Source organism: Malaya genurostris, chromosome 1, assembly GCF_030247185.1.
Source record: "Malaya genurostris strain Urasoe2022 chromosome 1, Malgen_1.1, whole genome shotgun sequence".
NCBI classification, from domain to species: domain Eukaryota; kingdom Metazoa; phylum Arthropoda; class Insecta; order Diptera; family Culicidae; genus Malaya; species Malaya genurostris.
The window spans coordinates 72,686,129-72,703,299 of record NC_080570.1 but is presented as its reverse complement, the minus strand read 5'-3'; the positions used below and the strand labels follow the sequence as shown (position 1 = coordinate 72,703,299).

General features: G+C 33.2%; 2 protein-coding genes across 2 annotated transcripts; both read left to right on the top strand.

The window, feature by feature from the left end:
* Positions 1-1,968: 1,968 nt before the first annotated feature.
* On the top strand, positions 1,969-10,206 carry LOC131440448 (calcineurin subunit B type 2). The gene is made up of 4 exons (XM_058611732.1): positions 1,969-2,250; positions 2,461-2,500; positions 8,070-8,368; positions 8,564-10,206. Exons 1-4 carry the CDS (start codon positions 2,248-2,250, stop codon positions 8,732-8,734), a joined length of 513 nt encoding a protein of 170 aa, XP_058467715.1. The 5' UTR covers positions 1,969-2,247; the 3' UTR covers positions 8,735-10,206.
* Positions 10,207-14,605: 4,399 nt separating this feature from the next.
* LOC131426184 (calcineurin subunit B type 2-like) lies at positions 14,606-16,776 on the top strand (the record flags this gene model as incomplete). Its single annotated transcript, XM_058588713.1, has 2 exons — positions 14,606-14,938; positions 15,134-16,776. Coding segments are annotated over 2 exons (504 nt in total), but the record flags the coding sequence as incomplete, so codon positions are not given.
* Between the last annotated feature and the right edge of the window lie 395 nt (positions 16,777-17,171).

The following is a 17,171-nucleotide window of genomic DNA, read 5'->3' as shown; positions in this document are numbered from 1 at the left end:
ACATTTAAGCAAAGGAAACATGTCACAGTGAACGTGATGCTGTGTATCGCATCGAAACACTGCATCGCTTCGTAAATCGCGGCACCTGCAGTCATTCAATCGTCGGCACGGAAATATACCTTGACTTACGAGCATCCGTTCTAGTGGCCTTTTACGACATGAAACAGGATATCAGTGGATCAATTCTTGGTTGAAATAATACCGCCGGATGCCACACGGCTTACCTGTTTAGTGGACTTAAACCACCGGGACAGGTGGACCGTAGTTCTTACACGGAACCACCCGCGATCCCATTTCAACCAGAATATTAGTTAATTTTCTGAATTCGGTTGGTTAAAATTTGGTACAACAATCGATTGTTGTTTTAACTAAACTGTCATTTTTGTTTTTCGATTAGCAGAAACGATGGTTGAAACAACTAATTTAACTGTTTGAAAAAAAAATGCTGTCAATTAGTGAGGACACTTACCTTTCAATTTCAACAAATATTTTAGTTGAAATAACTGGTGTTGTTATTGAAACAAATTTCTGTTAGTTGAAAAATAAATCGGTTTTATTTGTTTTAGCATTGCAAATAGTTGAATCAATTCGAACAATGTTATTGATTTGCGAAAATTTTAGTCAATTTATATGAGCTTGGGTGCATCAACCGCTGGGAATTGGAATTTTGTGACGGCAATTCAAACGCGCCATTCAATCGCAGCGCGTTCTGTGTGTTTGAAACCCTTCGCTCCTGTTACTTTCATAAATTAAATTCCTGTCAAAAAGCGTTTTATTGCTAATGCATGAACATCATCATCGGAATCAAACAGCTGGAAGTAAAACAGTCTGCTGGAAGTAAATCAATGATCGAATTTGAAGCATAAAATTTTTGCGCATACCTGAAAGATTACGAGATGATCATTCATTAACATTTTCTAATTTGTCACCAAATCTTTTTCATCTTAAACAAGATTAACTTTATCACAACACCGCTGTTAGATAAACACTTTTTATGGAACCATAAATTTCTCAAATCGAATGGACACAATTTCACCAAACGCTTTAATCATCGATGTTGTTTTCATTGACATTTTGAAGCGACGCGAACAGATTTCAACTAAAAAAGTTATTGATTTTGCATTGCGATTATTGTTTTGCTTTCAACTGTCTCCGGCATTTGACAGCATTCAAAACAACATATTTTTCAACTACTTGAATATATGCAAATCAAAACCCATATTGGTTGAATCAAAAAGAAATTAGTTAAATCAACTATCGCAAAAATCAAAAACTGCGATATCGCAATTTAATGATCGAAGGGTTCTCCGTGTAGGCAGTCGGGAACCGCTATCGACACTACACGGCTATCTAGGCTGCTCAGAAAGGGAAGTTGACGTTTATGGTACGCTTCCATGGGTGACCGAACAGCCGTCTAAGAGAAGTAAATTAGTTGTATTGTTCAATTAATATTGTAAAAACTAAACCAATAAATACTACATCAACATAACGTTTGTACCAAAATCAGAATTAATGTAAATATAGATTGCATCTTTTTTTTAAACAGCAGAACGTTTCTGATCAAACCACAACGATAAACAGACAGATTCACAACACAAAATTTTTCAATTCACCGGCCAATACCGATCGCAAGCTGAAAGCTGGATTCTCGAGAATCCGCGACTCCGATACTACATTACATAATGATACTATTCTAGTTTTAAGTTAGACGATAATTAAGATTAGAAAATACCCTTGGCATCTTAGAGCTTAAGCAGTGTGTCTTAAAATTATATTGTATTTTAGAAAAACAAAACACAAAATTTTAAACTGTCAAATCGAAATATCAAATGTTTTAATGAACAGAATCAAGTCCCTCACCGATTTGTCAAGTTCATTATATTCATCATGATTCGTGTTTACTGCGCAAGCTCTGCCGCATGCAACCCGTGTAGGGTACTCAACATAGAAGCAAATGATACCGTAAAATAGATGGGGAATGAACGCAAAAGCCCGTGCAGCTCAAACATTTTGTGGTAACTTAGCCAGTTATGTGTGTGAGTAAACGTCGATTGACAGCGAGAAAAGAAGTACTTATTTTCGGATCTACCACCATCGGTCGCAAAATATAAAAAGCAAAAGCGTAGTGGGAAGATTCGTGGTTCTTTAATTTCCGTGCTCTTCTTACGGGTGGACAACAAGTCGTTGGGTTCGCGTTTTGTGCCATAGGCTGGAGTGTTCTGATACGGATACAAGAATAGAATAAAAATGGTAAGATGTCTGCTACTTTTTAGAGCAAAAAAATTTGTCAACTTTTCACCAAAGACTTTTTCTTCACCATTACACATTGGCATGTATGACAAATAATATCAGTCGACGATTCTTTAGCGAACCCGTACTAGGTCAATGGATTCTATTGTCCTACATATGTTAAAATAATGCCAAACGCTACATTAATAGATGTTATTTGTTCAATTTTAGGGAAATGAAACATCTTTACCAATGGAGCTATGCTCAAATTGTAAGTATTAAGTTGTGTTTTTTTTATTCAAATGCAGTTCACGAACTATTTTCAATTTTAAAATTTGATTCTGCTTCCAACTTCCTATGATTCGATTTTTGATAATAATCATTTTATGTGAATTACTTTTGTTTATGCTTTTTTGCTTATAGATGTGTATTGACAATTGATTAGTTGAAATTTTTGATATTGATTTTTGTAAAATACTAATCAATTTGGGAGAGTAAAGGGGTGCTAGTTGAGCACAATGAAAACAATGTTTTCGTTAACTTAATTTCTAAAATAAAATAAAATTTAATGTAGCATTCAAAAGACATATTTTGATTGAAAACATTGCCACTTCATTCTATTACAAGGGGTGTTTTTTCTGCGCAGCTTTTGTACGGCGCGATCTTTCAAGGAACATTGATATTTATATAGGCTGCTGTTTTATTTGTAATATTGGAATTTTTAGTTGAACTATTCAGAGCGCTTCCGCTTGAGTAAAAATAAGATAACTGTCGGTTTTGAATTGTGATCTATATTATAAATATTGTTGGTTACTATAGGGTGAATCAAAAGGTTAAATTAAAGGCTGATGGCAGAAGATTGAAATAGCAAACTATTCACTTATATTATCAAGTTTTCTGTTGATCGCAATGTAAGTCATTTATATTTTTGCTGTATATTATAGGTAGATCAGGAAATGTGCTAATGCAAAAAAACATAAAGAATTAAAGTCACTTGAATTAGAGTTGAATGATTTTTTGTGAAAATGTACTAGTTGTTCACATACTAGACATTGCTAGTCATGATATAATAATCATGAAATAAATCGTTTTACTTTGTTTTAAATAGTATTGTTGTGTACGCTTCAGCTAAATGACACATACTGATCCTGCAACTGTATGACTGTATCTTTTTAGTAGTAGAGAAGGTAAATCACTGGAATAAAAATCAAGTTACTACATTTATACGTAAAAAGCATGAATTATTAGTTCATGATATTAAAACTATTATTCAAGGTGTATTTTCATAACATGAAAAATCACTATTTACCTAAAATCACGACTCGATTAATTCGATTAATGATGTTCGATGATCACTCAATAACCTCTACTACTAAATTACGATCATTGAATTTGATGATTAGAATTAAGCCCATGAAGATAATCAATCAATTTTTAGGCTGTCTTTCGTTAGGTATTGATAAAAATTTACATTTTGAATACCAAAAGACCCTATCAAATCACTGTACTATTAACCGATTGTGTTGCAGTTAAAAAGTCCTTTTCGTTTTTCAAAAAGCATTTCTGTGCAGTTTAGTTCTTAGCACATTGAATTCAAGAAATGATGAGCAAATCAATTTTTTTAAATAACTATTTATTGGAATATGAGTTAAAATTAAATTATTAAGATTTAAATTGCGTGTTCAACCACAAGTGGTGACTTTTCAGCCCTATTATACTTAAAAAATTATATACATGATTTGATTATTACCATGAGGACATCATTTACTTCCGCAATTCTGAGATTTTCGTGTAGGGAAAATTCTAAACCTACTTGTATTGTGTAATGGGGAAAATGTTAACTTCCTAACTAATACAGAGAGCGAATCGATTCAATTGAAGATTGCATCGATTTTTGTCGGAATTTGCTTATAATATTATTTGACATTACATCTAATGGTTCTATATTTGTGAGTATGTGTGACTCATTTGTACTAAACCAGGGAGGACGCTTCAAAATCATTTCAGAATTTTATTCTGAATCCTTGAAGCGTTTTCTTCCTGGTGGAACAACAACTTGACCAAATTGGTACTGCATAAAGCATGGCTGGTCTGAAAATTTGTTTATAAATTAACAATTTGTTTTTTAGACAGAGCTTAGAATTTCTGTTTATAAGAGGATATAAACATTTAATATATTTATTACACTTTGCCTGGATTCCTTCAATGTGATCCTTGAAAGTGAGTTTTTTGTCATGCGTTAAACCTAAGTATTTAGCTTGATCAGACCATGCCAATTCCAAGTCATTCAATTTGAAAATGTGATTATTATTTGGTTTAAGAAAAGAAGCTCTTGGCTTATGAGGAAAGATAAATAATTGCGTTTTTGCTGCATTTGGTTTAATTTTCCATTTTGACAGATAATCACTGAAAATATTTAAACTTCTTTGTAGGCAGACTGCAGATTTCTACCTGTGGCTAACACACTTGTGTCGTCACAGAATAGCGATTTCTGACAACCAACCGGTAGATTTGGAAGATTAGAAGTGAAAATATTATACAAGATTGGAGCTACGCTCGAACCCTGCGGAACACCGGTTCGTACGGGTAGCAATTCAGATTTACAATTCTGATAGCTAACCTGAAGAGTTCGATCAATTTAATAATTTTGAATCATTTTGATCAAATAAATAGGAAACTGGAAATCAGACAGTTTTGCTATTAAACCTTTGTGCCAAACACTGTCGAATGCTTTTTCTATGTCTAGAAGAGCAACTCCAGTGGATAACCCAGAAGATTTATTTGATTTTATCATGTTCGTAACTCTGACAATTTGATGAGTAGTTGAATGTTCATGACGAAATCCAAACTGCTCTGGTAAAAAAATTGAATTCTCATTTATATGAGACATCATTTTCAACAAGATAATTTTTTCAAAAAGTTTACTGATAGAAGAAAGTAAGTTAATTGGTCGATAACTTGATGTTTCTGCTGGGCTTTTATCAGGTTTGAGGATAGGAATTACTTTAGCGTTTTTCCATCTTTTTGAGAAGTAAGCTAATGAAAAACACTTGTTGAAAATTTTAACCAGGAGTCTCAAGGCAACATCGGGAAGATTTTTAATATGAATATCAAAAATTCCATCATTACCAGGAGCCTTCATGTTTTAAAGTTTCCTAATAATTGATTTAATTTCATCAAAATTCGTCTCAATAATGTCATCTTGTGATAACACTTGGGTTGAAATATGATCATATTTCAGTGAGACTTCATTTTCAATAGGACTCACAACGTTCAAATTAAAATTGTGGACACTCTCGAACTGCTGAGCAAGTTTTTGAGCTTTTTCGCCACTTGTAAGAAGTATTTGATTTTCTTCCTTGAGAGTAGGAATTGGTTTCTGAGGTTTCTTAAGAACCTTAGAAAGATTCCAGAAAGGTTTAGAATATGGTTTAATTTGTTCAACTTCTTTTGCGAAATTTTCATTTCGCAAAAGAGTAAATCTATGTTTAATTTCTTTTTGTAAATCCTTAAGTATGTTTTTCATAGCAGGATCACGAGAACGTTGATATTGTCGTCGACGAACACTCTTCAACCGAATGAGCAGTTGAAGATTGTCATCGATGATAGGAGAATTTAATTTAGTTTGAGCTTTGGGAACTGAAAGATTTCTAGCTTCGATAATATAATGATTCAAATGATCAATTGCTGTGTCGATGTCCGCAGAATTTTTTAAAATAGTTTCATGATCCACATGATTTTTTTTTAATATTCAAATAATTATTTAACATCACTGTTAAATTTTAAATTCACTATAATATTATTTGCAAATTACCATCCGATTTGAAATGCTTCAAAAAGTGATGAAGTCGAATTCATTAGGATGATCATTTGAAAAAGTTGATCTTGTAGGTAGATCATTTTATTTTCAGTTATATCACCTAAATCGACTTCATTTAAAGAGGCGAATGGCATTGAAGGAATATTGGTGGTAGACTGCCATTAGAAGAAGATGATTTGGCCGATCTACCTATTACTAAATTGTTTTTGTTAGAAGATGAACTGCAAGGCGTTCCTGTGCTTTGATTATTTACATTAGAAGAATTAAGTGGTAGATTTCTACCTGTTACACTAGCGTAACTGACATTAGAAGAAGATGTTGACGAGGTTGATCTACCTGTCAATAAATTGTTTTCGTTAGAAGACGAATTGGAAGGTGTACCTGTTTTTTGTTTCAAATTTGAAGAAATAAGTACCTTAGAAGCATTAGGCTTGGCATTTGTAACGGTTTTTTTGATTTTCAGGTATGTTCTGTAAATTTAAGGTCGTTGATTTGACTTGTTGTCTAAGCGAACGAGCGTTTAAAAATTTTTAAATATACATTCCCAAATTTAATATATAATCGCGGTTTTCCAAAAATTTTGAATCTTTTTGGTATAATGATACCAACAGAAAACTAGTTATTTCATGTTAAATATTGAAACAAAAGAATACATTTTATTACATGTAAAGGGCAATTAACAATCGTAGGAAAACGGATATTTTGCACAACGTAATTTTCTTCGCTGTCGTTGAGCGGAAATTTAGAAAGAACTAATAGTTTGTTTGGTACATCTTTTTTATTAAAATAATCGCCATTGTGCAGCCTGCTGATTGAGAAACAACATTTAATTTTATAGAGAAATTTACTGAAGACTTTTCTTTATATTTGTTGTGATTTTTAAGTATTTCATTTTAGACGGGTAATCGATTTGAAATTCTGAAAGCTATTCTGTCCCAAGTACATGGCACTGGTGCGACTGATATAGCATTCGTGAAAATGAGCTTGTGGTAGTTTAATGTACATCTTTCGTCTAGATGCAAATGAAGGACTTTTCAGATCCGCTACGTGTATTCTACCGATTAAAAATTAGTTGTATTTTCTATTCAATCTCAGTCCAACCAGACACAGGCTTATGAAATTTTTCTGGTTAATGCCTCTATCATTGAAACAAACCAAAAATATTCCGTCTTAATGGGAATTGACTTTAATCTGTTGCGATACTGTAAGTATCGAGACCAAAAGTATCGATACTAACAGTATCGCTCTGATGTGATATCGATACCAGAAATACCCGATTCTTGAAAGAAATATCGATACCTCAAAGTATCGAATCGGTATCGGACATCCCTAGCTCGTAGCAACTTAAACAGTGTTGCTCAATAATATTATTTTTATCAATATCAAGGGGTCTTTAAATTTGTGGTAACTGGCGGTAAATCGTCAACAAACATTTTTAATGCTAATTTTTCTTCGGAGTGTCTGGTCGTGTCGTCGGTTAAAGTCTTCCTGTTGAACGATACTTTTTCTCTAATCTCAACTTTTCCTTGTTTCATTCATTTATCTTCTCTCTCGGTCTGTTTATCATTGGCAGTAAAAAGCTGAGGTAGACACAACGTTAGTGTTAGCTGGTTTTCGCATACCTCAGGTTATTCGGTGTTCCACACTAGATGTGTCATTGAACTATGTAATGACGTGACGTGCACACGTACAAATATTAACCGATTTTGGTAAACCGTGAGACCATGGTAGTTTTTTTTCTAGAATCTTTCAAATGATCAACTGTTTTATTTCTGTTTCATTCGAAATAATTGTAGTTTCTTCTGAAAAAGTAATAGATATAAACTATACCACGCAGCGTTGTTAAAGTATAATTTAATCTCACCATAATATCGCATTATTATCCTGGTGTTAGCACCGAATTGATGATAGTATGAAGAGCTAATTATCTGAACACAAAGATTTCGAATAACAGGCTAATAAATAAAATATTACGTCGATTGCTAAACTATAATTGAATGTCATCTTCAAACTGTTTCAGTCGACGCTGACGAAATTCGACGTTTGGGCAAGCGGTTCAAGAAACTCGATTTAGACAACTCCGGTGCACTAAGCATCGACGAGTTCATGTCGCTTCCGGAATTACAACAGAACCCGTTAGTACAGCGTGTCATAGACATATTCGATGCAGATGGTAATGGCGAGGTGGACTTCAAAGAGTTCATTCAGGGCGTTTCTCAGTTCAGCGTTAAGGGTGATAAATTATCTAAGTTGAAGTTTGCCTTTCGAATATATGATATGGACAACGACGGTTTCATATCAAACGGAGAGTTGTTCCAGGTAAGTTTCGCGATCTTTCCTAATTTTTTAAAAATTTTTTAATTACATACAATTTCTCAAAAACTTTTTTAATCCCGCTAAATTTTGTTCGAGTTCAGACAAAGTTTTCTTTTTCTCTTTATCTTATATCGTTGGTTGGAGCTCATGTGGGTTGATAATTTTTTCTGACAATAATAAAAACATTTATTTCGATAGGTGCTGAAAATGATGGTTGGTAATAATCTGAAGGATACGCAACTGCAGCAGATTGTCGATAAAACAATTGTGTTCGCCGACAAAGATGAAGATGGCAAAATCTCCTTCGAAGAATTTTGTTCCGTGGTCGGTAATACCGACATTCACAAAAAAATGGTCGTCGATGTTTAAAGTACATAATATTAACATATTGATATATACATAAAAACAAAAAAAAACATTTTTAATTACTAGCAAAGAAATTATCTAATTTATTAACTGTAACAAGCAAGAGTGTATGTGAATGTTGCATCTGATGAAAAAGAAGAAAAACATAAATGTTGTATTTTTAGTTTTTTTCTGTGTTGATTACTATCAATTTTTTCTTCTCATGTTATAGTAATTGTAGTTACAAACTCTATATCTAATAGATAAGATCTGTCAACATTTAGGAAGGATTTAAAATATAAAGTGCAATGGAATTAAAATGATTGCTTTCGCTTACAAATAAATCGATCTAATGCCGTGCATTTGGTTGTTACCTAGCCTTTTTATCTGTTTGTATGTTTAGTTCCTTTTTTATTTTTAGTTAGAATTACCATAAAACTTTTCCAAAAAAATGTTTACTATTGAAAAGAAGCAACTTTGGATTGATTACCCGCACGACATTCAGCGCAACAGTCGCTCGGTAAGCAGCTAAAAACTCTTCTATCACAGACCATTTAGACACTTCGAACGATATCAGCTATTGAGCATGCTCTTATAGTACTTAATCGAAAAACAATAAGATAATGCAAATCAAAATCATCTATTCATGCTGACATCTTCAAGGTTAAACTATTAATAACTATCTATTAATTCAGACACACATTTTTGCAAAGACAGTCGCAGTAAATCATATAGATATTGATTAAATAATTACAAGTGCTAGAGACTAATACATAAGTCTTATTGATTTTTCCCCAAGTTTAATTGTACGACATACAGAACAAGAAAAGAGCTATTGTAGAAGAATCTTAGGTTAGGAGCCAATTATTCTATATACTGTTGTTGAGTCGAAATTGATGTCATCAAATTAAATTATACTTGAAATTACTACCACAAATATTACTCCGGATTGAACCTGCCTGAAAAACCACCGTTATTATTGTCTCCGTGTACCAGTGATATGTAAAAATTCTTTCGCGCCAAAATACCAAATGTCACCCAATCCGATTAGGTTCTTTCTCTTGTTTGTCAGTAAAATTTTGTCAAGTCCATATACACATAACAGATTTTTCATGTACACACCTGCAAATAAAACAACTGTTCATCACTAGTTATATTATTATAGTATAAAACCCGTTCAATCGAGTTTCCAACAATCTGCGTATTACACCTATTGGTCTAGAAGATCATAAATCCAGCTCCCATTCCCATTAAATGAAACTAGAATGCAATAGAAAAGGTGAAATCTCACTGAAGTCAGCCTTCTTTGGTCTGGTGGACGATCGCAAGGACCAATTCGCGTGAGGTCAACGAAAAAAAAAACTGCTTAGCGGGAATAATATTACTGACAAACACGTATTTACCGCCTAGCCTGCCGGAGAAATACATTGAAGAAATTATCTATTTCTATGAACTTACGAAGAAATAAAATAAAATCTTTTTCAAAACACTTTAAATGCGTATTAGGGTATCTATGTTTTTGTCGAAACCTGAAATTCCTTTAACTCGAACAATCACATTTATCAATACTTACCTTATCTATCAGTCTAGTCCTGTGGTGTTCTTTGCTGTCTCTATCAATAGTCTCCATTCAGCTCAATTCATTGGAACAGTCATTATCTTCCACCACTTTTTTTTTTTTTTTTTTTTTTTTTTTTTTTAAATAACTATTTATTGGAATATGAGTTAAAATTAAATTATTAAGATTTAAATTGGGTGTTCAGCCACAAGTGGTGACTTTTCAGCCCTGTTATATATATATATGATTTGGTTATTACCATGAAGACATCATTTGCTTCCGCAATTCTGAGATTTTTGTGTAGGGAAAATTCTAAACCTACTTGTATTGTGTAATGGGGAAAAGGAACTTATATACTAACTTACTAACTAATACAGAGAGCGAATCGATTCAATTGAAGATTGCATCGATTTTTGTCGGAATTTGCTTATAATATTATGTGACATTACATCTAATGGTTCTATATTTGTGAGTCTGTGTAACTCATTTGTACTAAACCAGGGAGGACGCTTCAGAATCATTTTCAGAATTTTATTCTGAATCCTTTGAAGCGTTTTCTTCCTGGTGGAACAACAGCTTGACCAAATTGGTACCGCATAAAGCATGGCTGGTCTGTAAATTTGTTTATAAATTAACAATTTGTTTTTTAGACAGAGCTTAGAATTTCTGTTTATAAGAGGATATAAACATTTAATATATTTATTACACTTTGCCTGGATTCCTTCAATGTGATCCTTGAAAGTGAGTTTTTTGTCATACGTTAAACCTAAGTATTTAGCTTGATCAGACCATGTCAATTCCAAGCCATTCAATTTGAGAATGTGATTATTGTTTGGTTTAAGAAAAGAAGCTCTTGGCTTGTGAGGAAAGATAATTAATTGCGTTTTTGCTGCATTTGGTTTAATTTTCCATTTTGACAGATAATCACTGAAAATATTTAAACTTCTTTGTAGGCGACTGCAGATCACTCTTAGATTTCTACCTGTGGCTAACAGACTGGTGTCGTCACAGAATAACGATTTCTGACAACCAACGGGTAGATTTGGAAGATCAGAAGTGAAAATATTATACAAGATTGGAGCTACACTCGAACCCTGCGAAACACCGGCTCGTACGGGTAGCAATTCAGATTTACAATTCTGATAGCTAACCTGAAGAGTACGATCAGTTAAATAATTTTGAATCATTTTGATCAAATAAATAGGAAACTGGAAATCAGACATTTTTGCTATTAAACCTTTGTGCCAAACACTGTCGAATGCTTTTTCTATGTCTAGAAGAGCAACTCCAGTGGATAACCCAGAAGATTTATTTGATTTTATCATGTTCGTTACTCTGACAAGTTGATGAGTAGTTGAATGTTCATGACGAAATCCAAACTGCTCTGGTAAAAAAATTGAATTCTCATTTATATGAGTCATCATTCTTAACAAGATAATTTTTTCAAAAAGTTTACTGATAGAAGAAAGTAAGCTAATTGGGCGATAACTTGATGTTTCTGCTGGGTTTTTATCAGGTTTTAGGATAGGAATTACTTTAGCGTTTTTCCATCTTTTTGGGAAGTAAGCTAATGAAAAACACTTGTTGAAAATTTTAACCAGGAGTCTCAAGGCAACATCGGGAAGATTTTTAATAAGAATATTAAAAATTCCATCATTACCAGGAGCCTTCATGTTTTTGAGTTTCCTAATAATTGATTTAATTTCATCAAAATTCGTCTCAATAATGTCATCGTGTGATAACACTTGGGTTGAAATATGATCATATTTCAGTGAGACTTCATTTTCAATAGGACTCACAACGTTCAAATTAAAATTGTGGACACTCTCGAATTGCTGAGCAAGTTTTTGAGCTTTTTCGCCATTTGTAAGAAGTATTTGATTTCCTTCCTTGAGAGCAGGAATAGGTTTCTGAGGTTTCTTAAGAACCTTAGAAAGTTTCCAGAAAGGTTTAGAATATGGTTTAATTTGTTCAACTTCTTTAGCGAAATTTTCATTTCGCAAAAGAGTAAATCTATGTTTAATTTCTTTTTGTAAATCCTTAACTATGTTTTTCATAGCAGGGTCACGAGAACGTTGATATTGTCGTCGACGAACACTCTTCAACCGAATGAGCAGTTGAAGATTGTCATCGATGATAGGAGAATTTAATTTAGTTTGAGCTTTGGGAACTGAAAGATTTCTAGCTTCGATAATATAATGATTCAAATGATCAATTGCTGTGTCGATGTCCGCAGAATTTTTTAAAATAGTTTCATGATCCACATGATTTTTTTTTAATATTCAAATAATTATTTAACATCACTGTTAAATTTTAAATTCACTATAATATTATTTGCAAATTACCATCCGATTTGAAATGCTTCAAAAAGTGATGAAGTCGAATTCATTAGGATGATCATTTGAAAAAGTTGATCTTGTAGGTAGATCATTTTATTTTCAGTTATATCACCTAAATCGACTTCATTTAAAGAGGCGAATGGCATTGAAGGAATATTGGTGGTAGACTGCCATTAGAAGAAGATGATTTGGCCGATCTACCTATTACTAAATTGTTTTTGTTAGAAGATGAACTGCAAGGCGTTCCTGTGCTTTGATTATTTACATTAGAAGAATTAAGTGGTAGATTTCTACCTGTTACACTAGCGTAACTGACATTAGAAGAAGATGTTGACGAGGTTGATCTACCTGTCAATAAATTGTTTTCGTTAGAAGACGAATTGGAAGGTGTACCTGTTTTTTGTTTCAAATTTGAAGAAATAAGTACCTTAGAAGCATTAGGCTTGGCATTTGTAACGGTTTTTTTGATTTTCAGGTATGTTCTGTAAATTTAAGGTCGTTGATTTGACTTGTTGTCTAAGCGAACGAGCGTTTAAAAATTTTTAAATATACATTCCCAAATTTAATATATAATCGCGGTTTTCCAAAAATTTTGAATCTTTTTGGTATAATGATACCAACAGAAAACTAGTTATTTCATGTTAAATATTGAAACAAAAGAATACATTTTATTACATGTAAAGGGCAATTAACAATCGTAGGAAAACGGATATTTTGCACAACGTAATTTTCTTCGCTGTCGTTGAGCGGAAATTTAGAAAGAACTAATAGTTTGTTTGGTACATCTTTTTTATTAAAATAATCGCCATTGTGCAGCCTGCTGATTGAGAAACAACATTTAATTTTATAGAGAAATTTACTGAAGACTTTTCTTTATATTTGTTGTGATTTTTAAGTATTTCATTTTAGACGGGTAATCGATTTGAAATTCTGAAAGCTATTCTGTCCCAAGTACATGGCACTGGTGCGACTGATATAGCATTCGTGAAAATGAGCTTGTGGTAGTTTAATGTACATCTTTCGTCTAGATGCAAATGAAGGACTTTTCAGATCCGCTACGTGTATTCTACCGATTAAAAATTAGTTGTATTTTCTATTCAATCTCAGTCCAACCAGACACAGGCTTATGAAATTTTTCTGGTTAATGCCTCTATCATTGAAACAAACAAAAAATATTCCGTCTTAATGGGAATTGACTTTAATCTGTTGCGATACTGTAAGTATCGAGACCAAAAGTATCGATACTAACAGTATCGCTCTGATGTGATATCGATACCAGAAATACCCGATTCTTGAAAGAAATATCGATACCTCAAAGTATCGAATCGGTATCGGACATCCCTAGCTCGTAGCAACTTAAACAGTGTTGCTCAATAATATTATTTTTATCAATATCAAGGGGTCTTTAAATTTGTGGTAACTGGCGGTAAATCGTCAACAAACATTTTTAATGCTAATTTTTCTTCGGAGTGTCTGGTCGTGTCGTCGGTTAAAGTCTTCCTGTTGAACGATACTTTTTCTCTAATCTCAACTTTTCCTTGTTTCATTCATTTATCTTCTCTCTCGGTCTGTTTATCATTGGCAGTAAAAAGCTGAGGTAGACACAACGTTAGTGTTAGCTGGTTTTCGCATACCTCAGGTTATTCGGTGTTCCACACTAGATGTGTCATTGAACTATGTAATGACGTGACGTGCACACGTACAAATATTAACCGATTTTGGTAAACCGTGAGACCATGGTAGTTTTTTTTCTAGAATCTTTCAAATGATCAACTGTTTTATTTCTGTTTCATTCGAAATAATTGTAGTTTCTTCTGAAAAAGTAATAGATATAAACTATACCACGCAGCGTTGTTAAAGTATAATTTAATCTCACCATAATATCGCATTATTATCCTGGTGTTAGCACCGAATTGATGATAGTATGAAGAGCTAATTATCTGAACACAAAGATTTCGAATAACAGGCTAATAAATAAAATATTACGTCGATTGCTAAACTATAATTGAATGTCATCTTCAAACTGTTTCAGTCGACGCTGACGAAATTCGACGTTTGGGCAAGCGGTTCAAGAAACTCGATTTAGACAACTCCGGTGCACTAAGCATCGACGAGTTCATGTCGCTTCCGGAATTACAACAGAACCCGTTAGTACAGCGTGTCATAGACATATTCGATGCAGATGGTAATGGCGAGGTGGACTTCAAAGAGTTCATTCAGGGCGTTTCTCAGTTCAGCGTTAAGGGTGATAAATTATCTAAGTTGAAGTTTGCCTTTCGAATATATGATATGGACAACGACGGTTTCATATCAAACGGAGAGTTGTTCCAGGTAAGTTTCGCGATCTTTCCTAATTTTTTAAAAATTTTTTAATTACATACAATTTCTCAAAAACTTTTTTAATCCCGCTAAATTTTGTTCGAGTTCAGACAAAGTTTTCTTTTTCTCTTTATCTTATATCGTTGGTTGGAGCTCATGTGGGTTGATAATTTTTTCTGACAATAATAAAAACATTTATTTCGATAGGTGCTGAAAATGATGGTTGGTAATAATCTGAAGGATACGCAACTGCAGCAGATTGTCGATAAAACAATTGTGTTCGCCGACAAAGATGAAGATGGCAAAATCTCCTTCGAAGAATTTTGTTCCGTGGTCGGTAATACCGACATTCACAAAAAAATGGTCGTCGATGTTTAAAGTACATAATATTAACATATTGATATATACATAAAAACAAAAAAAAACATTTTTAATTACTAGCAAAGAAATTATCTAATTTATTAACTGTAACAAGCAAGAGTGTATGTGAATGTTGCATCTGATGAAAAAGAAGAAAAACATAAATGTTGCATTTTTAGTTTTTTTCTGTGTTGATTACTATCAATTTTTTCTTCTCATGTTATAGTAATTGTAGTTACAAACTCTATATCTAATAGATAAGATCTGTCAACATTTAGGAAGGATTTAAAATATAAAGTGCAATGGAATTAAAATGATTGCTTTCGCTTACAAATAAATCGATCTAATGCCGTGCATTTGGTTGTTACCTAGCCTTTTTATCTGTTTGTATGTTTAGTTCCTTTTTTATTTTTAGTTAGAATTACCATAAAACTTTTCCAAAAAAATGTTTACTATTGAAAAGAAGCAACTTTGGATTGATTACCCGCACGACATTCAGCGCAACAGTCGCTCGGTAAGCAGCTAAAAACTCTTCTATCACAGACCATTTAGACACTTCGAACGATATCAGCTATTGAGCATGCTCTTATAGTACTTAATCGAAAAACAATAAGATAATGCAAATCAAAATCATCTATTCATGCTGACATCTTCAAGGTTAAACTATCAATAACTATCTATTAATTCAGACACACATTTTTGCAAAGACAGTCGCAGTAAATCATATAGATATTGATTAAATAATTACAAGTGCTAGAGACTAATACATATGTCTTATTGATTTTTCCCCAAGTTTAATTGTACGACATACAGAACAAGAAAAGAGCTATTGTAGAAGAATCTTAGGTTAGGAGCCAATTATTCTATATACTGTTGTTGAGTCGAAATTGATGTCATCAAATTAAATTATACTTGAAATTACTACCACAAATATTACTCCGGATTGAACCTGCCTGAAAAACCACCGTTATTATTGTCTCCGTGTACCAGTGATATGTAAAAATTCTTTCGCGCCAAAATACCAAATGTCACCCAATCCGATTAGGTTCTTTCTCTTGTTTGTCAGTAAAATTTTGTCAAGTCCATATACACATAACAGATTTTTCATGTACACACCTGCAAATAAAACAACTGTTCATCACTAGTTATATTATTATAGTATAAAACCCGTTCAATCGAGTTTCCAACAATCTGCGTATTACACCTATTGGTCTAGAAGATCATAAATCCAGCTCCCATTCCCATTAAATGAAACTAGAATGCAATAGAAAAGGTGAAATCTCACTGAAGTCAGCCTTCTTTGGTCTGGTGGACGATCGCAAGGACCAATTCGCGTGAGGTCAACGAAAAAAAAAACTGCTTAGCGGGAATAATATTACTGACAAACACGTATTTACCGCCTAGCCTGCCGGAGAAATACATTGAAGAAATTATCTATTTCTATGAACTTACGAAGAAATAAAATAAAATCTTTTTCAAAACACTTTAAATGCGTATTAGGGTATCTATGTTTTTGTCGAAACCTGAAATTCCTTTAACTCGAACAATCACATTTATCAATACTTACCTTATCTATCAGTCTAGTCCTGTGGTGTTCTTTGCTGTCTCTATCAATAGTCTCCATTCAGCTCAATTCATTGGAACAGTCATTATCTTCCACCACTTGATCGACTATCTTACCTTACGTTCCTTTTGTGAAATTTCACCTTCTGCTTCAACAGACTTCGCTGCCGATTCAAAGTGTACACAGAACGCCATTGCATGGTTGGTTCTGGTGGGTTCGAACATACGACAACTGGCTTGTAAGACCAGTGAACTATGCATTGAACCGCCAACTTGGGAGTACTGCAGCCAGATTCGTAAATGACCACCTCCTAAACATATG

What these genes read in the sequence shown, in the direction of transcription:
- LOC131440448 (XM_058611732.1), top strand. An exon ending in AATGGAGCTATGCTCAAATT is followed by an intron (nt 2,501 to 8,069) that starts GTAAGTATTAAG and finishes AAACTGTTTCAG; the next exon opens with TCGACGCTGACGAAATTCGA. An exon ending in CAAACGGAGAGTTGTTCCAG is followed by an intron (nt 8,369 to 8,563) that starts GTAAGTTTCGCG and finishes TTATTTCGATAG; the next exon opens with GTGCTGAAAATGATGGTTGG.